Source organism: Copadichromis virginalis, linkage group LG7, assembly GCF_057382275.1.
Source record: "Copadichromis virginalis isolate Kocher_CV1m ecotype Utaka linkage group LG7, C_Virginalis_male_GT1.1, whole genome shotgun sequence".
Classification (NCBI taxonomy): domain Eukaryota; kingdom Metazoa; phylum Chordata; class Actinopteri; order Cichliformes; family Cichlidae; genus Copadichromis; species Copadichromis virginalis.
The window spans coordinates 21,882,480-21,905,614 of NC_140624.1; the positions used below are offsets into that span (position 1 = coordinate 21,882,480).

The 23,135-nt window shown below is 40.3% G+C and overlaps 2 protein-coding genes across 3 annotated transcripts; both read left to right on the forward strand.

Moving 5' to 3' along the window:
• The first annotated feature begins 3,934 nt into the window (after positions 1 to 3,934).
• Positions 3,935 to 12,900, forward strand: snx22 (sorting nexin 22). The gene is made up of 7 exons (XM_085462484.1): positions 3,935 to 4,280; positions 7,912 to 7,995; positions 8,110 to 8,214; positions 10,923 to 11,014; positions 11,541 to 11,573; positions 11,708 to 11,775; positions 11,871 to 12,900. The coding sequence occupies exons 1-7, from the start codon at positions 3,999 to 4,001 to the stop codon at positions 12,014 to 12,016; spliced, it is 810 nt and encodes a 269-aa protein (XP_085318610.1). The 5' UTR covers positions 3,935 to 3,998; the 3' UTR covers positions 12,017 to 12,900.
• A 2,253-nt stretch (positions 12,901 to 15,153) lies between these two features.
• Positions 15,154 to 22,811, forward strand: adpgk (ADP-dependent glucokinase). Of its 2 annotated transcripts, none has more exons than XM_085462485.1 (8): positions 15,154 to 15,348; positions 16,553 to 16,795; positions 17,913 to 18,138; positions 18,243 to 18,305; positions 18,557 to 18,677; positions 18,782 to 18,978; positions 19,941 to 20,039; positions 20,182 to 22,811. In XM_085462485.1, the coding sequence occupies exons 2-8, from the start codon at positions 16,572 to 16,574 to the stop codon at positions 20,743 to 20,745; spliced, it is 1,494 nt and encodes a 497-aa protein (XP_085318611.1). In that variant the 5' UTR covers positions 15,154 to 15,348; positions 16,553 to 16,571; the 3' UTR covers positions 20,746 to 22,811. The 2 variants fall into 2 exon arrangements, with proteins under 2 accessions (XP_085318611.1, XP_085318612.1); XM_085462486.1 differs by having other exon boundaries at positions 20,185 to 22,811.
• The last annotated feature ends 324 nt before the right edge of the window (positions 22,812 to 23,135 follow it).

The window sequence follows — 23,135 nt, forward strand, 5'->3', positions numbered from 1 at the left end:
CTCTGCGATATAACTCCTGCTGCTGCTGCCTCCTATGGGGTGATTTTCAGGCTTTGTGCCGACTTTCAACATGGCAGACGGAGCTTGATTTCAGGGTCACAGACAGAAAATCGAGGAGGAACAGAAAAAAGGAAACAATAAAACCCTGAAGTATGACAGTGCAGACCTGGGAGCACGGACAGTACGGAAGATAGACATGCAATCAAAAAACCAAAACAAAACAAAAAAAAACAATTCTTGGCAATATTATAGAGTAAAATGTAATGAATGATATAAAGTCAAAGTTTTTTAAATTATTACAGAAACTATGCTTGCCAAAGACTGACTGTATACCAACCCACCAACATTTCATTTGACCAGATTCCATTAAATGTAACATTTTACATTGTACTTATTTAACAGAATTACATGGAAATATTTGTAAATTTTAAAGTAAGAATTTTGGACATATATTTTTTGAGTGTAGCTACCTTTAAGTTTTTTGAAACCCATTTTGAAACCTTGAGCTGAGCGTTTCTTTTGTTGCCATTTTAGCCTAAAATGGCAACAAAAGTGGTGGCCTTCAGATAGAATGCAGGACTTTAGGCATTTTTTAGGCAGCTTTACTTTTCCAACCCGGAAACTACATCTGTATTTTAACCAGTGTCACAATTACACAGAGACATGGAAACCAGAGACCGTAAAAAGTAGACGATATCTGGCAACTTCAAGCAACTGCTGACGATGTGAAGTGGCGAGACATGAGTGACTGAAGCGACTACCAATGAGGGTAAAGAATACTGTTGATTGACCATACTGACTGTATGACCTGATCGTAAATGCTATGGGTTACCTCGGCAACAAAAAGATGACAAGCACAAGATCATTTTATTTGTCTGTAAAGTTGGTGCGTTACAGCATTAAAAAGAAGATGTAAAAAAGCAGCTTTGATAATATATCTGAGATGGAAAGTAGAATTTCAGTTAGTAAAGGAGCTCACTAAGTAAAACTCTAAAAAATACAATTAAAAGTAAAAGTAAAATTCAATAAAATCCTGTATAAAAAGCAGCCCTATAAAATAAAAAATTATTCAAAAGCTCATCAGAATGTTTTCAGTGAGTTTGGATTCTTTAAATTCAATCCATCAGGAGAACTATTTTAAAAAAATGGTGTTACAGCTATAAAACCAACCACTTCCTCTTTGTTATTGTATTGGGCCTGTGTGTGTGTGTGTGTGTGTGTGTGTGTGTGTGTGTGTGTGTGTGTGTGTGTGTGTGTGTGTGTGTGTGCTGACGCCAGGATTTCAGGCACAGTGAGTTTGTCCTAGCAGGCAGAAGACTCACCACAGTTAAACGTGTGATGACGTGAGCGGCAGACGAGTGTGTTATATTTTTCCCCACTCTGATCTATGACTGTAAGTCACACATCCTCACGTAATGTTGCTTAAGTCAGTTCTGCTGTCTGCTTACATTTAAACGCAGTGAGCAACAATAGGGATGGGAAGATATTAATCCCATGATGACAGGTCACACACAGAGCATGTGACTGTGGAGGAGATGAAAACATGAAGCGTAGCTGCATGTGGTGGAAGAACCACATGCAGCTACGTGTTGTTGTTTGTTGAGGGGAAAAGGATTTGGGCGTGCAGTCTGGTTTTCATGTTTAAGCTGTGATTTTCAGAGGATTTGAGTACAGTTGTGTGCTGCGTGTGGTCCGGGGTTACATCCCTTTTTATGTCCAGCAGTTTTTTGTTTTACTTTGAGTTTCAGAAAACAGCAGGAAGTGAACCTGGATTTGAAAGTGACATGTGACCGTGTTGCTTTCTGAGAGCTGGTAGATTTGTGATAATCTTTTTACACAGGGAATGCACCCACCTCCAAAGCTTTTATAGTTTTTCTATAGCAATAGCTATAGCTCTTAACTCACGGCCCTCTTATTAGTTTTTACCAGTAAAAACAAAGATAAAAACATATCCTTAGACATTTGCATGCCCTCATCTGGCTTTTACAAGTTTACAGTTTTATATTACTGTGAAAGCTTTACCGTACATGTTTTCAGCCCTGCATAAAACCCCAGTGTAATCTACCTGTCTGTGACAAAAGTAAATAAAAGTCATGAGGTTAGAGAAGTCAGATATTTCTAACAAGAGTTCATAGAGACCTAAGTGGAACCACTGAGATAGTAAAATGTGCACAGATTTTTGCATGAAGCACAACTTCTTCTTCTTGTTTTGACTTCTTCTTTTAGGTGTGTGCACATCAAATCACCTGCCTCAGCCTCACCATGTCTCTATCCTTAGCATCCTCCTCTTTCACACCAGCCTTCTGCGTGTCCTCCTTCACTCCATCCATAAATCTTCTCAGTGGTCTTCTGAGGTTTAGGATTTATGACTGTGTTCATAAACCATAATCTATAACAGAGGTAGTCAAATGCAGGCCTCATGGGCCGGTGTCCTGCAGGTTTTAGATGTGTCCTTGATCCAACACACCTGATTCAAATTGCTAAATTACCTCCTCAACATGTCTTGAAGCTCTCCAGAGGCCTGATAATGAACTAATCATCTGATTTAGGTGTGTTGACCCAGGGTGAGATCTAAAACCTGCAGGACACCGGCACTTGAGGCCTGGAGTTGCCCACCCCTGACCCATAAACATATAACTGACTGATAGCATAGTTGTGTTTGCAGGTGAATCTAAGCTGGATTTAATTGGCCAAAACATCAGTGAAACATGACATAAAATAACACTGTCCATTCTTTGAACTGCATGTTGTTATGCCATTGTCCATTTATTAAACAGTTAGTTTAAACACAGATTGTTATATGCATCGATCAGCTGATTCAGCTTTACTAGAGAAAGGTAGTTTGGGGTGCTTTTAAACTTTTGAGTGAGGTTATTGTTTTGTTATTGAATTTCTAATCTAATCACATGGCAGCAGCTCAATTCATTTAGGCATGTAAACATGGTCAAGACGATGACGTTCAAACTGAGCATCAGAATGGGGGAAATAAGTGATTTAAGTGACTTTAAGCATGGCATAGTTTTTGGAGCCTGACGGGATGTTTGGAGTATTTCTGCTGATCTGCTGGGGTTTACAGAGTGAGGTCTGAATAACAGAAAATATCCAGTACGTGGTGGTTCTCTAGTACAAAATGCAACTAAGTTACGCAGAACAGCACCTCTGAACATACATCAATCTTGAAACCGAGGCTACTATTCACATGGGTTCACCAAAACTGGACAACGGCTCAACAAAACGTATGACGCCTTTTGTATGGCCTGCTTTAACAACGTGCTAACCTTATTTACAATCAATATTGTATGGATGTAATAATGATGCTAAAGATACAGAGGGCTGTTAAAAAATAAAAATAAAGTTTACCCAGGTCATTTGACTTTAAGTCAGTTTACTAAAAGTGAGGACTGTTGCTGAGCATGTTCATCATTTTATGACCACAGTATATCCATCTTCTGATGGCTGCTTCCAGCAAGATAACACATCATGTCACAAAGCTCAAATAAACTCAAACTGGATTCTTGAACATGATAGTGAGCTCACGGGACTCAGATTCACAATCCAACAGAGCACCTTTGTGATATATTGTGGTGGAGATTTGCATTATAGATGCGCAGCCAACAAATAAGCGGCAACTCTGTGGTGCTATTATGTCAACAAGGACCAAAATCTCAGCGATATGTTTTCAACACCTTGTTGAATTCATGCAACAAAGAAATATGGTGCCTCTTATAAGTGTATTAGTTATACTTAACAAAGTAGCCAGTATGGTATGGTGAGGCTATACAAACAGACAGAAGTTACCAAGCTGAGACACTGTTATTAACTGTTTAGATACTGTAATACTGATGTTAGCCGAAAAATTACAGAAAACTACACGAGCACTAAAACCCTCACACACTGCATCCTTGCTACTGTGTGGTGGACACGTGACTGGCGCAGAAACTCCAGTCAACGCTGCCCACCGTCACGCTTCGGGTCCTAAAATCTGATCTGTGCCTTTAATGTGCCAGAAGGAGCTCGTGGATGGGTTTGTCCAATTAGTGTGTAGGTGGGGCGCAGGAGGAAACCGAGCGGAGACCTACAGAGCGCACACACTGACCCTTATCCCGGAGTTTCCGGACACGGAGAACAGTGCGTGGAGTTACCGCTCTGTCTGCAGTCAGCGGCAGCGAGTAGATTATAAAGACCGCTGTCCGATGGTGTTGCAGGAAAGTTTCCCCATGATTCAAGTGTCGATACCATCGATGGAGAAGGAGGTGGATGAGTCGGGAAAGACTAAAAAGGTGAGGACGCGGCATTTTAGTGTTATCGGGGTTTTTTGTTTTGGGTTTTTTTGCGCAAATCCAGCGGGATGAAATTACGACTGCGGTTTATCTGGACACAAGCAATTTTTTTCGCTTGATAATCAGTAAAACTTTGTCTTCCGGGGACGCCAGGTAAGCCGGGCTACCTGCAGGAAGAGTGACAGTGAGTTCAGCTCAGGGGGTTTTTCCACTCCAGAGTGGCAAGAATTACGCAATTTTTTTCTTGCAACAACAAATACAATTATCCTTATTACTAAATGCGTTCAGGTGATTTCCTCAGTAAACGCAGCAGCAACTCACAGTAACTGTGGCCCTAGTTGCTGTGATTTTACACTGTAAATACTTGAAGCCCAGCCGCTCTCACTTATAATGTGACTAGATGTAATTGTTGATGCATTAACCTGAGGACTACACTTTAAGGTTGAAGTTTGCTGAGCTGGTATTTATTTATTTATTTATTTATTTATACAATCCTTCTGCACATTATTCTTTAAATTTATCAGATCTTTATATTATTTGTAAGTGAAAACTTAAACTGACGATCAATTCTTAGATATGCATGTAAGACTTCAGTTATACTTCCTCTGCTGCAGGAACATCTTTAAGAAGGGGTCAGACTCTCAAATACAATACAAATTTATTTATATAGCACATTTAAAAACCAACGGTATACCAAAGTGCTTCACAATAAAATAGCAATATAAAACCATCATAGCACTTTTTAAAAGAGACCTATTCTACTCATTTCAGCTTTATCTTCTTTATTTTCCTGGATTCTACTAGAGTAACGTTGCATTCACTGTTCAAAATAATCCTTATTGGTATATTGGTCATATTCTAAATCCCTCAAAGCTAAATTCCCCAGACAGAGGATGACTCTGTCTGGACAAAAAAAAAACAGTTTAAGCTCCTCTCTCTCTTAAGCCAGCTTCATTGTGATTGGCTGCCTGTCACAAACAGAAGGTTTGAATGGCAGGTTATTGGAGACAGTGCTCCAATAACCTGCCATTCAAACCTTCTGAAGCAGAAACGATGGCACCTTGTTTGTGCCCTGTTCACGCAGACTGAGGTTTCTTGGGTATGCAGCCTAAGCAGACATGCTTGCATGCATTTCTCCAAACAAGGAGCAGGGTATGAGGAGGCTGATGATGCTGTGTGTAAGCAGTTTGCTGATTGGTTGAAAAGTGGGCTTGAAATATAATGACAGTAGAGATCAACCAGAAGAGGAAGAACCGTGGAAAAATTCTGAAAGATTGAAACAGCAACTCAGACCGTGGTGGCAGCAGACACTTTTTTTTAAACACTTGGTTTCATTTCACTGCAAAGAAGCTTTTTGTTATGGTTTCTGTGCCATAAATGAAAGGATCAACAACATCTCAAACACAATCAAGAGTAGCCCACAGTCCCATTGTTCCCCATATTCGTGACACTCTGCCTGTCAAGCTCACATCACAAACTCAAAATTTGATGAAAAAGCCTGGAAAGATAATTGGCACGCTCCCTCCATCTCACAACAAGAGACATCTGAAGGGCCTGAAGGATCTAAAGGATATAGAATTGAATACATTATAATAGTCCTTTATTGTCATTGTACATGTACAACGAAATTATGGGTGTTCCACGCCAACTGCACAGGAGTCAAAAAGTATAAATAGTAAAGACAGCAGGAAAAAAATAGCAAACAGAAGAATGCATATATACAGCCAAGAGGAATATATACAAAACAAGAAAAAGGCGCACATTGGAGAGCGAAGTGCAAAAGGACTTGGTCTAAGCACGTCACAAGTATGAAGAGTTTTATATCCTCAGAAAGAAGATGCAGGGTACCAAACTGTAAGTCAGACCGGTATAAAGTTTGTTTAATGCCACTTTTAACCAAACTGCTTAATAGTAATATGTGTACTATAAATGTGTGTGAATGTATTAATCCTATGATGATGATTATTTCATATATGACTAAAGGCTAATGCTATCTACACAGCTAAAACATGTAGTAGCACTGACTCAGGCTGGTCACTTGAGATGACCATATTAAGAATATCCTGTCTCTCTGACATCACACAGATCATAGAGTAGAAGCTGAGCGTTCAGAGCCGTGTGAAGCCTGAGCTTTTTTATGTTTTTCATTCAGTTTAGTTTCACTTGGTTTCCAGAGTGGTTTAGTTTTTATTAACCTCAGAGTTTTAGTCTCTCTTATTTTTATTATATTGCTATTGTATGCCGATATATATTAATGTTTAGTACAATAAAACCAGAACTTTTGAAAGCAGGTGATTCGCAGCCTTGTAGACCTTCAAAGTCTCATTAATCCACCGACAGCTCATCGGGTTGTGACAACAGATTTTATCAAACTAACAAACACTAAAATGTCCTCTCTTTTTTTAAATTGTTTTTTAATTAGTTTTCCATCTTTACTATAATTGTTCTTGATTGTTCCAATTCCCTGTGCTACAATAAAATCACAGCTTACACACGTTAAATTCAGATTTCTTTGAAGTTATTTAACAATTTTTTTTTTTTTAAATTACAGGTAGTTATTTATAACGACGTTGGACTACTTCCATGTTAGAAAATAGCAAAAGACAGTCATGCAAAGTAGTCATATATAAGATATGTACATGTTAGCATACTAACTCTATTTAAAAGTTGACTCATCATTGTGAAGGAAAGAAAGAGTGGATATATCGAATTTGCAGAGTGAAATCAGAAGCTCTGTGCCTCCGACTAGTGGAGAAGTCATGTTCTTGTATTATGAACCAGTCTGTGACATACAAAAGAAAATGTCTTTATTTCAAAGTGGAGCCCCACAGTCGCCTGATTGTTGTTTCACTTCATTAGTAACATTTTGCTGGTACCAGGAGAGGCCCTCTTTTGTTTTTGTTTTTTCATAAGTTGCAGGAAATTTCTCATTAGTTGTTTAAAAATTGTCATTCTGAATAGACTTTTGTAACTCAAGGATTCGTCTCACTCAGTTGTTCTTTTGTTTCTTAAACCTGAGTGTAAGTGAACTGCACTATAATAAAAATCATTTGTTAAAACATAACATACACATTTGGGTTTTTTTGGGGTTTTTTTAAAAGACAATTGGCTTACATGCTTTTCTTAGTAAGGAAAAATAATTACAATTTTCAGTTGGACTCTCTTTTGCTTTCAGAGCAGACTTCTATTTAAGAAGGTGCTGGAAACAGAGATCAGAGATTTTGCCTCATAAATGTAACAGCATCACGCTGTTGCCTCAAATTTGTTTGCTGTACATCCATGATGTAAATCTACTGTTACACTACATCCCAGAGGTGCCTGGTCTAAAATTTCCGTGCAGCAAACTCTTTGTAATGTTCAGGAAACCAGATTAAGATGACGAGCTTTGACTACTGCTAGCAACAAAGTCACCCTTTTCCCAAGTCTGATGCTCGGTTTGAAGTTTAGCAGGTTCTGTCATGTTGCATTTTCTTCCACTATTACCTAATCCCTGCTCATCATTTTATTTTAGAGAAGCACAACACTTAACGCAACTTCTACCACTTAGTTCCCACCTTTTAGAAAGACCCACATGCCTCAGTAGTGACTAAAGAATGAATCCTCTGTGTGTGTCCTGCTCTCTTATTTGCAGCTCTTCAGAATTGAAGTCTTGTTCAACGAGAGGAAACATTTTGTGCTGAGAAGAAACAGTGAATTTCAAAATCTCCACAGAAAAGTATGATCTTTGTTTTATGACCAGAGCTGCTTTTACTATGATAAGGATGTTAAATGGGACCCAGATCTGTCTGTTTGAAATGTTTGAGGCTTCTTGTGCTGCTACCACATACAGCTCAGGAAAATCGTCCAGACTCCAGATTTCCCGAGCAAAAGGAACCAACATCTGAGGACCAAACCTCCGGAGCAGAGGAGGCAAGAGCTGGAAGATTATGTCCAGGTAAGACATCTGAGGCTTGGATTATGAAGCGGGTTCAACATAACCAACGTATTTCTGCGTTATCTGGATTCACTTACCCCAACAGTGGAAATCAGGTTATGCAGTCACTCAATGCTGGTTATCAACTGGCCAAGTAAAACCAAAGTTTCCCCTGCACATTCATGTGAAAGGTGTGTGTTGGCACCATCTGATCGATCTAAAAAAAGGCATTTCAAAGATCAAATGACTCTTCTTTCTATGAGTGCTACCTACTCCAATCAGATGAAAGTGAAGCGGTGATTAAAAATCTCTAAAGAACATTAGAAAATGCAACACTGTTATAAAAGGACATGCTGCAGTAAATCATTAATCTGGTGATTTAGCGCACAGAGCAGTAAAATAAACACTTTAATTTGATTACTTTTTTGCTGAATGTGCTGCTGTTTATTTCTAATGTGACGGCTGCACGTTAGAGCTCTGAGACTTTAAACTGGAGACATCTGAAAAATAAACCTCAGCCTGATAAAGGAGATGTGGAGCATCAGTTTAGTCGCAGATCAAAGTCATTTAGTAAGTTTATTTATTTTCTGCTGTGTTTTACTTGCATCTATTTGAAAGAGCGAGTGTAAACACAAAAAATTATGCAGAATATGCAGAAAATAGGTTTAAATGTTCAACAAATTTCTTCCAGTCGGAGAATGTTGCATATAATTTAATTTGCTTCATGCAATGTGCATAATGTTCAAATATTAAAACTAATAAAACAAGTTTTAAAAAGAGACTTTTTCATTTGATTCAATGTTATATTGAATATAAAATAGAAGAATAAAAGAATTGGGCTGAAAGGTCAGTTGCTTTATAACGTATTCAGGTTGCGTCTGTGAAGGTTCTCAGTCATCCAGGTCATCGTCGTCAAAGAAGCCATCTGTGTCCACTGTGAGCGACCATCTTTGAACAGAGGCGGGGGTTTACGACACCAACTCTCTGCCATCTATAATCCAGTTTTGAGTTCCCTCCCCAGACGCCTTAACGCCCACTCACATCCTGGGACATCTGACGTCAGGAAATCACATAAGGTGGGGCCAGGTTTCACAAAGAGCTCACACCTGGCTGATTGGGACCCACACCCAGTTTCACACCTTGGCTCAGGTGATTAGAGGATCATCAGGGGGTCCTTTTGTCCCTCTTTGGGGGGAAACTCCCACTAGGTTTAAATCTGGGACTCTCCAGAACTGAAGAAGCTTCTCGGATGAGAGGTGAAACGTCTTCAAGCAACTTAAAGAAGTCCAGACGCTTTTCTGTGCAAGCTCCTTTGACTTCAGGTTGTGTGTCATGTTTTTAAAAAGTAATAAAGTAACTAATTACTTTTGAAAATAAGTAATCAGTAAAGTAATAGTATTACTTGGAGAAGTATTCAGTAATTAGTAACTAATTACTATTTTCAAGTAATTTGACCAACACTGCTCCCAGGTGACAGGTGGTCAGTGTGAAACTGCAAAAACTGATCTGTAAATGGAACGATGTCAACATTATGTCCATGTAGAGTAGATGGTCTGACGATTTCTTACAAAGTGAGAACTAGATCAGATTATTTATTATTTATGTTCTAAATTAAATTCTTTCTCATTTGTTGGGTAGTGAAGCTAACCTTTCTGGACCAGCACAACAATTGCCCATCTGTTCCTGCTGTTAGCATCATAAAAATGTGACTGATTAAGTGTGAAGACAAACAGCTCAGTAGGATGAGAAACGGGCTTCAAAGTGTTGATGTGTGCTTTCCTCTCTTTGGAACGTGTTGTTTATCTCAATTTATTCTAATATTGATACAGAAGTAGTAGAAAACTATCCTTGAACCCAAACTTTCTCTTACTAGAAAGTGTTAAAAAGAACGAACAACTTCACTTGTTCCCCAGTGTGCATATTAAACAAATATGTAGAACTGCTTTCGTGCATTTGCACAATATCTCTAAAATTAGAGACATCCTGTCTCAGAGTGATGCTGGATAAACTACTTCATGTATTTATTACTTCTAGGCTGGACTATTGTAATTTGTTGTTATCACGATGTCCTAAAAACTCCCTGAAAAGGCTTCAGCTGATTCAAAACGCTGTAGCGAGAGTACTGACAGGGCCTAGAAAGAGAGAGCATATTTCCCCCATATTGGCTTCTGTTCATCTGTTCATTTAATGCAGAACCAAATGTAAAATCGTGCTCCTTGAACTGTATAGAATTGATCTTTTGAACTATTATTCAACCGTGACTAGATTTAGATAAAACCCCATCAGCTGACACTTACTCGGCATCAAAGAAATTTGCAAGGACCTCACTGAGTAACGCACAAAACTTTAGTTCAATGGATCTGTGATTCTCATTTTGTAACTCCAAATGTTTATATTTGTGTACTCTAATGGTTTAGTTTTGCATTATTCACAGAAAAAACTGCTTGAAACTGAAAGTTTAGAACAGTTTGAATTCAGAGATTTCGGCTACACTGACCTTGACCTGAAACTTTGAATTTAATAAACACTTTTCAGGTTTGAGGAAGTGTTTTCCTGTGACGGGCTCCGGGGTAAATGTTATGTATATTTCTGCTGATGAAAGATCACACTTTATAATATTATGTGGTTATACTACTGTCTAAATAAAGGTGGGGTTTTTTTTTCCTTTCTTGTAGATGTTTTGCCCCTAAAAACTGTTAAAGAAAACATGCTCCTTTTTTTTTCTCCAGGATGTCATCTACCAGTATGAAGATGTGCCGCAGGTGCTGCTGGACTTCCTCCACGTTAGACATTTCCACACGGGGAACAAGAGCAGCATGGAGTAAGTCCTTCAGTCTGGAGAAGCCGGACATTTTGCTATATTTAGCGCCTCTATTAATGGTCACGGGGGGCAATGTGACAACATAATAAATCTTCAGAAACAGCGATCTGGAGCAGTAGCAACCCTGACTCTACCCCACAGTGCATTTAATGAGGCTCTGTTAAGTCCCTGCTGCTCCTACAGAACACGCAGGATGTGTAGGGTACAACTAATTATAAAGACTAGTGTGCTATATGTAGGCACACTAGTCTTTATTAGTTGTGTCTCTTTAAATTATACTGTAAATGTAATAAATCCTTAAAAACATGGTCTGTATATAAAAGATGGAACCAGCCACCATTCTTTTACCTGTTGGTTTTGGGAATCTGAAGCAAGTGACAAAAGCTGCAGTCCCTCGAGTGGCTCATTTTAAAAGTCGTCCATCCCTGCAAACTCCATTGTATAAAATGGCCAACTATGCAGCATCACAAAGCATTTCATTTCGAAATTTTTGGCAGTATTTAGTAATTATCTGCTCTGATTTCAGATCGCTTGATGAACTTGACAGCCAAGATGACAGGTGGGAGTATTACTGGTATTTCCTGTTTCTCAGTATTTGTGCAAACAGTGTTTTATATGAATGATGACAGCTGAGTTCCAACTCACACTCATTGCATGAAATCAATCGATTATGTTTTGCTTTCGCTTACTCAGTTATCAGTTTACCAATCAGCGAGTGCTGGGATTCTTTCAGGATCCTTATCTCACCGACAGCACTTCAGGTAGGGTGAACGCACGGCATGGAGAAATTAGTTTTGTTGTTTGGTGCTTTACTGCAGATATGGAAAGTTTCTTTAAAGCAAAGTTTGTCTTGCAGGTCTTCCAGATGTGGTTGTAGATGGGGTTCTTCAGGGGTTTTACCCCCGGGACGTCCGGGTCAGCTTCAATGCCCCCACAATCGCTGAACCTGAGCCCACCCTCCCCACATCTGGCCCCACCCAGAAGCCTAATGTTCTAACTTAAAGTGAGCTATAGCTAAAAACACATGATTTTCAAAAATAGTTTTTTTAAGAAAACCATCAGCACAACAAGACAAAGCAAAAGAAGAGTTTCTGTGTGGTTGACCCAGTGGGACTGAAACCCGTCACCCAGGCTTTGTTGCTGCAGTGCTCCACCCATTGTTACTACAGCACAGACACGGCGCATGGTTTATTTCTCTTTTAGTGTCTTCTGAAATCCAACTCGCATTGTGGCAGATTTGAGAAGTAGGTCAGATGACTGGTGGGAAAAATAACAGCGCATAAATGGCGGAAGTTGATGGAATTTTAGGGGAAAGAAAATCATGGCAGACTAAATGTGCCATTATCAGTGGAGTTCGTGCTGTCGCCACAGGGATCTACGTTTTAGAGTAGAAATGCTGAAACTATGTTCCGGATTGGGCACCGTCAGTGGAAAAGATGTATTTAACGTTCTCGTATTTAAACCAAGTAACACAATATCTCATAGAGCCGTTTTAATTTTTTTTTACACTGTGAACATGATGGACAGCATCAGGCAGTATGGTGTTGTTCATACTGACTGATTCAAACCACAGCCTCAATTCTCGTATAATTCACTGTGTCTAAGCAAGTGGGAAGTTATTTTAAAACAAAGGGCTAGATTCAAAGTTTAATGAAATATTTTAGGAAAACACTTTACACATTTTAGGATATGCTCATAACCGTTTAACCTGTAGAGTCATAACCAGGAGTAGCACAGAGCTAGTGCATACAATGTCTAATATCCTGACTGTAATATATTTTAAATATGAGGTTACGTTTTAAAGCCATATTTGTTCAGTCAAAGGTTTGACATGTGTGACTTTTGTACCATGTTTATAGTAAATTTGTAATAAAGAGTCGAACTGGTCTCGTGTGAATTTTCTTTATGAACATGTAGAACAAGAAAATGCACTTTCTTTTGATGGAGCAGCTGAAGGCAGGGGAAGAATTATTGTGTAGACACTTAGAAGGGTCTTCATTGATATAGTAATACACATGGACTAGCTTATCTGCTAGCTGCTAGCTTATCTGCTCTGTTTATGCAGAGAACTGCTTTGCTCCTGCTCTTCTCAAAGTGCAGTCTTTATTTTTCTGCACAGCTGCCACACCCACTTTGCTTGGAGTAAGAAGTAGGAAGTAACAATCTGAGAATTATTGTGTAGACACTTTCTATCTTTAGGTTGGAAATGTATCCGTTTACAATCATAAGCCAGTTCCCCCTGTGGATACGGAGATAGGATTACTGGAGTGACAACAAATGCTTTCAGAATTTGTTATTGGTCCCCCAAATACTACAGTGGCTATAACTAGACACTAATAACAGTTTTCTGAAACTGAAGCTTAAGACGGCACCAATCTTCTCCACACTGAACTACTGCATTAAACAGGCATTACCGGATCCACTCTATTCCATCTGCAGCTGATGCACAACACTGTTGCACGGGTCTTCATTGATATAGTAATACACATGGACTAGCTTATCTGCTCTGTTTATGCAGAGAACTGCTTTGCTCCTGCTCTTCTGCACAGGTGACCATGTTTTTCCCCTCTATCAACATTTGAAAAGAAAATCTTAAATCCGCCTAAGGTGTGTTAAGAATATAAAGGGTTAGTTTGTGTTTCTGGTCTCTGGGTTCCCTTATCTTTAACTCATATTTATTTCATATTTTGGCCCCAAGCATCTGAAGTTGTACTTTGTTGTCTTTGGTCATTTAATGTTTCTGGCAGCACTCCGTTCTAGAAACTTTCTAAACTTTGTTTCTAAAGCCTGGTTTGGGTTCAAGTGTTTCGATTAAAAACAATATTGATATCCACAAAGGCTTTGAAATAATTTGAATACCCAATCTAATGCATTTTTTTAAAATATATAAATTAGTGATTGAGTGTGGCAAATACAGTAAAAAAAGTGCAGTCTTTATTTTTCTGCACAGCTGCCACACCCACTTTGCTTGAAGTAAGAAGTAGGAAGTAACAACAAGCAGTTCAGGCAGGACTTGTGCTTGCTTGTAAAGATGTTATATGGCTGGGGTTTTGAGTGGCTTCCTATTTTGTTTGTTTCAGAACCAGGTCAAACCTTTTCACTCTGAATAAAAGAAACAAACCAATCAAGTCAGAAGAGTATGCTTTCTTTGGGCTTTATGGGAAGTATGACCTTACAACCCAAAACTTATACAATGCACAGATATCAGTGAGCTAAACTCAGCAAGTTTGGGACTGAGCACCTCTCTCTGCAACTGGATACTAGATTTCCTGTCAGAGAGGCCTCAGTCCGTCCAAATCGGCGACAACATCTCCAGCACCATCAGGCTGAGCACAGGAGCTCCTCAGGGCTGTGTTCTCGGCCCACTGTTCATTCTCCTGACACAGGACTGCACCGCCCTACACAGCTCTAACCACATCATCAAGTTCACTGACAACACAACCGTGGTTGGACTCATCAGCAGCAACGACGAGTCGGCGTACAGAGATGAGGTTCAGCAGCTGGCGTACTGGTGCAGCGAGAACAACCTGTCACTGAATGTGGACAAAACCAAGGAGGTGATTTTCGACTTCAGGAAGACTCGCTCCACCCACACACCACTCAGCATCCGAGGTTCCATTGTAGAGACTGTTAACAGCATCAAGTTCCTGGGAGTTCACATCTCAGACGACCTCACCTCACCAACACCACCTCTATCACCAAAAAGCCCCAGCAGCGCCTCCACTTCCTGAGACGCCTGAAGCGGGCCAACCTCCCTCCTCCTATCCTCACCAAAGGATTTAACAATAAATAATGCTTTCTGTCATTTGGGATTTTTAAAGCAGTCTGATAAGGAGTGTCTTTCACTAATGCTTGTGATCTTGGTTGTGTCTCAGGCCCTAGGCTATTACAGTGAAGTGACATTAGTTAAATGAGATAAAAGTAAAAACTGCAATTAAAATTTCATTATTTTTTTAACTGGTTCCAGTCACTTGGGATTATAAACTAAACCGAGTTTGACGGTTTGAGCTGGAATAACCATCTTGTATTGATGAGTAAAATTTAATCCTCCTAAGTAGAAACGTTTTTTTCCTGTTCTTCCCACTTTAACAACAGTACTTCAATGCAGCGTGGAGTAGCGCATGCGCGTTACGGTAGACGGAAGCCGCTGCTGGCGGTCTGCCGTCTTTTCCCCACTCCGTGTTCCTTGAATGACTTGTACCGACTTCTTCAGCTGCCGCTCCCTCTATACACCGGTAGTTTTCCGGTGTCTGGACCTACTTTGTGTGACTTACCAGGAAGCTGGATCTTCTTCGTGACTGACAGACTTTGAATCCCTTTAAAGCAGATTTTCGGTACGTGCCGCTGACAACTTACAGTGAAGCTTTGGCTACTTCGATTGTAACAAGAGCTGTTTGTTAAACTGATCCGACTGTACAGCAAGTGTTTGGCTGCGAGCCTCCTTTCTAAATGAGATCTCCGAATAACCCCGACTAGCTAAAGCTACTTGCTACATGCAGATTATCTTTGCTAAACTGTGAGCAAACATACAGCCTGAGGGCTGCTAGCGTGTTAGCTAACACATTCTGTGTGTCCACGTTTGCACTAAATTAACCCAGCATACTATGCATTAATGTGCACAGTATATTTGCAGCTTAGAGGGCAATGGGCTCCCTGTGCCTACCAGAGCAACTCTTGGTATTATTAGCACGAAACACGGAGATCATATTTTAAACCTGCAGTTTCATCTTGGTGTCAATCTGGATCGTATCAACTGAGACAATCTGAATCAGAAAATGTGAATTGTATTAGGTTAAAATAAATAAATAAGAGGCTGGGGGACTGAAGGGGGTCATTGTATAGTAGTATAGTATAGTTCATTATACATAAATCAATTTACGAATCATAACTGGATGAAAGAAATGTCCACAAACAAATGTGGAAATTTACAATAAACAAACTTGCAGATTTAAAAGTTAAAAAGTAGCAAATTTGTGCGAAACAGAAATGTACCTTTATCTTTGAGCCTTAGCAAAATGCAAATCGATGTTATGTTTAAAACAACAACAACATCTAATGTTGATTTAATTGAAGGACACTATCCATAGAGGTAAGGTTGTGGGTGTGTTTGTTTGTCCTGTGCCAGGCTGTAAACCTATTTATTTTGGTGTTAAACCTGATGTTTTAGTAGAGGACTGATTCCTCAAGTGGCCATTGGAGGGACTGCAGTTGTTGGAGCCCCTGTCTTAATTCCAGTGTGATACAAGACATTTAGAGGAATTTAGACTTTTACGGTGATCTGATTTCTTAATTTATTTTTTTTTACATTTTTTAAAATTAAAAATAATTAAAAAGCTGCTCTTTGTTTGTTTTTGTTTTTTTGTTTTTTTTGTCAATCCATTAATAGATAACACCAAATAGTTTTAGTTAAGAAACCTGCAAGATTAAGAAAATGTTACAGCTTGTATAAATATATGAAACATCTCCTGCATGACTGGATGAGTTTTGAATACCAATGGTTAATATTAAAGCGAGAGTGTCCGACTTCCTTTGTCTCAGGAGTGTGTGGGAGAGCATCATGTGGAGGAAGGCTTTGGTAGCGGCCCTGCTGGCACTAGCCGTTGGCTATTTCTACGGCAGTCCAGAGCTGCCAGAGCAGATCCTGCAGTACATCAGCCTGCCCAACTTCCAGACTTCATCTCAAAACCTGAACAGTCAGAACAGCTTGGAGCGGGTGATCTCCAGCGCCTGGGAGGCTCTGATAACTCTACCAACCCGGCAGTGGAGCAGAGTGGCAGTGGGGTGAGTCACAGAGTTAAACATTAACAGAGGTCTTTGTAAGAAATAGATTTGTGCATTTACTCAGGCGTGTCACCTGAAGGTGCTGTGCACATGAAGAGGCTGTAGTCTGCTCTGCCAGTGTGAAGGAATGTGTTGTCATGAGTCAGAGCTGAGGAGAAGGAGGTGTCTAAGAGAATTAAGTCATTTGCAACCTGTAGCCTGCTTTGGAATGGCCAATAAACGCAACCAGATTATCACATGGCAAAAGATGATTGGCTGAAGCTGAAGGACGGCCCACTGGGGGGATGGAACCTCCCCCCCCCCCCTTTTTTTTTTTTTTTTTTTTTAAAGTGGGAGAAGTGAAACAATACACCGGAAGTCCCACTGAAATGGTAGGATAGTTGCATCCAGGACTGCTGTGACGCCAGGAAGAGATGCTTTATTTAACATGAGTGGTAAAACCAATTCAGCTTATCTGGATGTCCACTGATGATTCTCAAATACAATTTTCTTGATTTTGCATTTTATAAGTTTTGAGCGTTCTCATTACTCTTGCAAGCCATGATTTCAATTAATTGCAGAACACTAATAGTGTTTTGTCTCCACCAATCAGGAAAAGTCAAACAAAATACCAAAAAAGATTTGTGATTGCTCTTAAATAAACAGTTGAGCTGTTTGGTATCCACTCGCATTTTATTCACCTGTGTTAGTAGATTAGAATATGCAGGTTTCAAATTCCCTTACTTTTGCTCTTAACATAAAGAATACAACATTTACTGTGACCCACAGGCTACGTGGGGTATGACAATTTTCCATAAGTGCCATTAACGTCAAACCTCTGTTTTAAAGGCTTAAAGAAATTAGTAAACATTCAAAAACATCAACACACCCATTGGTGTAATTCTGCCCCCTGTTGGTGTGTTAGTTAAATGTGATAGGGGAACTACAAAAAGTACCTTTAAAGCAAGTTTTCCTTGCATCTGTACAAAACCCTGATGTTTTTAATGAAGGAATTGTTACTTGTTTTGTGACACTGACACCACACTGGTGGATTTGCCTCCTTTTTAACATCACCAGTTTGGTCATTTTGTCGGATTTACCCGTGAAATAACCCGTAGTCTGTACTTGCCTCTCTAAGGGTAAATGCCTGCGTGGACGTGGTGGTCTCAGGAGTTTCACTCCTGCAGGCTCTGGCTGTGGATCCTGGCATCGGCCAGGATCACGAAGTGCTGCACTCCAAAGAGGACTTGAAGGAAGCTTTCATCCATTACATGGGGCGTGGAGCGGCCGCTGAGCGCTTCTTCAGTGACAGGGAGGCTTTTCAGAGGATTGCGCGTGCAGCAGCAGAGTACCCCAATGCAAAGGCAAGAGGGCTGCTTTACTCCTCAGGCAGCTGTTTCCTTTATTTCTTTTAATGTTTTTTAAAATAAATACTTCCTTCTCAAAAAATCTTTGTGTCGTCTTCCAGTTCTACGTGGGAGGAAATGCTGCCTTGATTGCTCAGAAGCTTGCAACATACCCTGATCTGATGGTAGACCAGCAGTTTGATATTTCTGTCTTAAACACGTACACAACGTTTCATTTATTTAGAAGCATTAGCTTTTTGCTTTGGTAGCCCTCCAAACACGCTATAACACTGTAATTCTGGATATTAGAGCATCTCTGTCACAGATCCAGGAATTTATTCTAAGCAAGTGGCACAAAAATAAGTAAATGGTAGCCAGGCTGGGGAAGTTTAGAGTATCTGGATGAAGAGCTTATAAATATTGTTTTATGTAACAGGTTTTGCTTTGTGGTCCAGTTGGTCCTAAACTTCACGAGATGTTGGATGAGCAGATAATTGTTCCCCCAGATTCCCTTCAGGAGACGGATGAGTTTCACCTCATCCTGGAGTATAAAGCAGGTAAAGAAGAAGACGCTGCAGCCCGGGCAAGATTTCTTCCCTCACTTCAGCCTGGATGAGTAATATCACAGCTGTGTGCATGTGCTCCTCTTCTCTGTCTCCAGGTGAGAAATGGGGTTCAACTCAGGCACCTCAAGCCAACCGCTTCATCTTTTCTCACGACATGTCCAACGGGAAGATGAGCTCACTGGAGACTTTTGTGGTGAGCCTGGAAGAGTTCCAGCCCGAGCTTGTCGTCTTGTCTGGGCTCCACATGATGGACGGTCAGGGCCGAGAGCTGTGGGAGGAGCGGCTGAAAGAGGTCAGCTGGCTTTAAGCTCATCTTCTGCTTTCATGTTTAGTTTATTAAACTTTAATCTTCATTATTATTTGTTGTTACGCAGTTCAGTTTTCTTGGTATAACACAGATTCACGGTAGTCGGTGCTTTATATTGTAAAGACCCTGCAATAATAGAGAGACAGCAGTATATCCAGCAGGCAAGAAGTGTATATGTTTTTATTTATTGATTGAGTTTATTTAATGTAAAAAGTGCCTCTCTTCGTACGTGTACACACACACACACACAGCCTTGCACCCACTTCTTACACAAATCTATTTCAGTTCTGTTTGAAGCACTGTTGTAACGAGGGGATAGAAGATGCTTTGTATCAATTATTCATCAGTTTATCTGTGTGTTCATGACTAAAATAATCTGAGGTCATCTGCCAAGGAGGTTATGGTTTTGGCAGCATTTGTGTGCGTGCATGTCATTCTGTCTGTAAACACAATAGCTGGAAAAGTTTTGAATGAATTCTGATCAAACTTTGTAGATGTGTGGAGCGAGGTCATGTTGATAATACATTCAAATTTGGCTGCCATCCACCGAAGTCTTCAAGGTCAACTTCATGATTGATAAATTGATAAAAAGCCTTATAACTGCCTGATAATTCTTACAAGTGTGTTGCCATATAGACAGTAAAGATTTAAAATATCATGTCATATTTGACCTCTGACCTTTCCTTTAAGATCAACAGATTGATCTGAAGTCAAATGATAATATTGCTATACAGATCTATTTAAAACTATGTTTCTCACTGCTGGTGTGTGTAGTGACACCGTAGGCATATAGGGAATGATATATGTGGATTCTAACTGTCATGTTACAGTTTGGATCCAAATAAGTGTAAGAACGTTCCCTTAGACGTAAACACCGGCCTGAGACTGAGCTGCCTTGACGAAGGTTTATGCTATATAATTCTGGGATCTTTGCTTCCTGTCTGCAGGCTGTCTCGGCCATATCTGACATCCGTAAAGACATTCCCATCCACCTGGAGTTGGCGAGCATGACCAACAAAGACTACATGAACAGCATAATGCAGGAGGTACATGTGGAGCGCAGCTGTGGCTCTGAGTTTTAACAAAATCTCTTCCAGCAAAGATTCATGTGCTTAGTGTCTTCACATCCCCGTGGAGTTCTGTATATTTAAAGTTTGTTTGTTTGTTTGTTTTCCTGATTCCTGTTAGCAGGTTATGCCCATTGTCAGCTCCATTGGGTTGAACGAGCAGGAGCTGCTCTTCCTCTCTCAGGCCGGAGAGGGACCTCATTCAGAAATGGAGGCCTGGAAAGGCATCCCGGATGTGGGTCGGGTCAGCGACATCCTCCTGTGGATCCTGGAGCAGCACGGCCGCAGTGAGCCATCGTCAGAAGCCGATCTCACTCGGATCCACTTCCACACGCTGGCCTACCACATTCTGGTTACAGTAGACGGATACTGGGGGAACCAGGTGGCGGCGGTGATGGCCGGAGCGCGGGTGGCCTGCAATCAGGCCTGTGGCCTCCAGTCTGTCGATGTCAGCAAGGTGGAGCTCAGAGCCCCTCTGGAGTTTTATAGCTCCCACATGGAGCCCCGGGAGCAGCTGTCCCTGAACCCAGCAGAGCCTGTTACAGTGTGGCGCCGCGGAAACGTCACCTTTTACTTCACACCGGTGCTGGTCTGCAAGCGCCCGCTTCGGACAGTTGGGCTCGGGGATGCCATCTCAGCAGAGGGACTGCTTTACTCAGAGTTACTTCCCCAGCAGCCTTTCTGAGGTTTGCTTCCAGCGGACTGTCAGCATGGCAGACGGTGAGAGGAGCTTAAAAGAACCGGAGAGGTCTCAACTCCTACCGTGGTCGACGGGATGGAGTTGCCAGATCTCCAGTTTTAAATCCAGCCCTTGGACTCATCCAGCCTGCCCTGATCCCCTCTGTTGTCCCTCCTTCATTTTGTTCGGGCTGACACAGAAACTAAGGTCGAACTTTGCCGCGAGGTGGCCTGAGGCTTGAGGCTATGCACTGGATGCAGTTCGAAAGCCATCTTCGCAAACTCCAAAGAGTTTTGTCGGCTCAGCAAAATTTCCTTCTGACCTGCATATCTTCAGTATGCTGTGCCTTGAGAAAATACACGAGAAGTTATTGTTAAATATTTTATCCATATTATAGAGCTGAACAAACAAAAATGACCTTGAAGCTGTGACACGAACAGCTGAAACTGGAAACGGATGCACATGTGACCATGTGGTAGAGTTAAGCGATAGATTTGCTTCTTCAACTTTGGGTGCATAGAGCTTAGTCAATAGAACAGCTTTAAAGGGTTATTCTGTCATGTTTATCAAGCATTACTCAGTGTCTGACTTATTTATACGTAAGAACTGTTATCTATGTTATCTAAGCATACTTGACTTTGACTTTATATTATTTCTTAGCACAGAGAAAACACTAGACTGTGACAACTTGTGTTTTGTTTGTTTGTTTGTTTTTCTAGTGTTTGACCAAAACACTCTGGCATACAATGACATTTTAAGCTTGAAACCTCTACAGCAACATCCTTATTTTTTTAATAATGAATAAGAAAGTCTCATATGGCGACTTGAAATATGCTTCTGAAGCGGGTCCTTCTTTATGCAGTAAAGCTCTGTTTACAGTGAGATACCAGCTATTTAACTTAAAATGGACCTGTTATTGCTTATCTTTCATCTGTCCCGTGTATACTGTTAATAAGGGTTGATGCTCATATTAAACCGGGCCGAAATTGCAAAAATTATGACGTCCTACGTTCAGGTAATCCCCGTAAGATAAAAGCTGAACTTGGGCTGCATTAAACACCTGGTTTCGGATGTTTGTTTGTTTGTTTTTCTCTTTTCTTTCTTGGCTCTATCTGATGTCACTGAGGGCTTAGACCTGTAGTTTAATTCTTCTATTTTCGAGGGGCAGTCAATCCAAAAGGCGCTTGTTTCAGACTGTAATTGCCACAGTAGCTCCTCATTAGAGATAAAACAAGTAAAAGACGTTGTCAGAGTTACTGCAGTTTTTTTCCTCTTTCAGTCATACAACCTCTAATCATGTCACACGATCGGCTTGAATCAGTGAAAGCTGGCCAGTATGACTCCTCTGCTTACAGCCCTAGCATATAAGGAGATTCTTCTTCATGGGTTCTTGTTACTGGTTTCTGTATCACTTACAGTATGTAAAATAATGTTTTGTATACCTCAGACGGCCACTAAAGGCACGCAATAATAATAATGGAGTCTTAATGCAACCCTATGACACAGACGAGAGTGACATTTTCGTTTAGCAGGACCGTTTCTTTGCACTAGCGGAGGCGGCAGGTTTGCCGAGAAGGTGAATGTAAGCTGAATTCTCAAAACTCCTGCTTTTTTCTTTCTTTCTTTCTTTCTTTCTGTTTTTGAGCAAGTACAATCTGTTCAACTTCACATACTTCATATTACGTCTTGCATGTTTTTAACATTTCTGTCATTTGCATTTGTCATTAAAATGTATACAGAGAGAGAAGTGTGTGTCGTGCGACTGGTGATGCAGAATATTACGTGTGTTTGTGTGGGCTGTAAGAGATAATGAGTCCTGATAGACAGAATTTTAAGAAGTTTTTTCCCCCCTTTATTTCTTAATGGGTTTGTTTTATTTGTTTCTCATCATTTACCTGCTAAAATAAAATCAATTGATGAACTTACAGTGGAACATTTGTCTTAAAATGGAAATTAGATGCTGTTGTGAGGTAATTTGCATTTGTGGTTCAATAAATGTGTAAAGGGTCCAGAAACACGGTGTTGATGGATCAGTGCTGTTAGGTGGCGAATAAATAAATCTGAGTCTCCTCTGTACTTGAACTGCATGATTTGATTCCCATTCTGGTGTTATGTGACATGAAATTTTCTATAGGCTAAGGAGCTTGGAAAGAAAGGGGTTGGACTTCTTCAAGCCACACTAGTATGATTTATTTTTTTTATTTTTTATTTTTAGTTTTTCCATTAGTTTGTAGATATTCTGTCTCTTGTTTTGCTTCTCACTTTAGTTGCATGTGCATGCTTTGTGTTTTTGTGGTAGTTTTTTATTTTTTTGTTGCATCTCTTCTGTATTTGTGATTGTTTTCTGTCTTGTTGATCATGTTTGTGTCTCTTTGTGGCCTTTAGGATATCATTTA

Coding starts and splice junctions, on each gene's coding strand:
- adpgk (XM_085462485.1), top strand. CDS start 16,572: ATGTGGAGGAAGGCTTTGGTAGCGGCCCTGCTGGCACTAGCCGTTGGC. Junction 18,139..18,242: donor CAGAGTACCCCAATGCAAAG/GCAAGAGGGCTG, acceptor GTCGTCTTCCAG/TTCTACGTGGGAGGAAATGC. Junction 18,979..19,940: donor GGGAGGAGCGGCTGAAAGAG/GTCAGCTGGCTT, acceptor TCCTGTCTGCAG/GCTGTCTCGGCCATATCTGA.
- snx22 (XM_085462484.1), top strand. CDS start 3,999: ATGTGCCAGAAGGAGCTCGTGGATGGGTTTGTCCAATTAGTGTGTAGG. Junction 4,281..7,911: donor AGTCGGGAAAGACTAAAAAG/GTGAGGACGCGG, acceptor TCTTATTTGCAG/CTCTTCAGAATTGAAGTCTT. Junction 7,996..8,109: donor TTCAAAATCTCCACAGAAAA/GTATGATCTTTG, acceptor TACCACATACAG/CTCAGGAAAATCGTCCAGAC.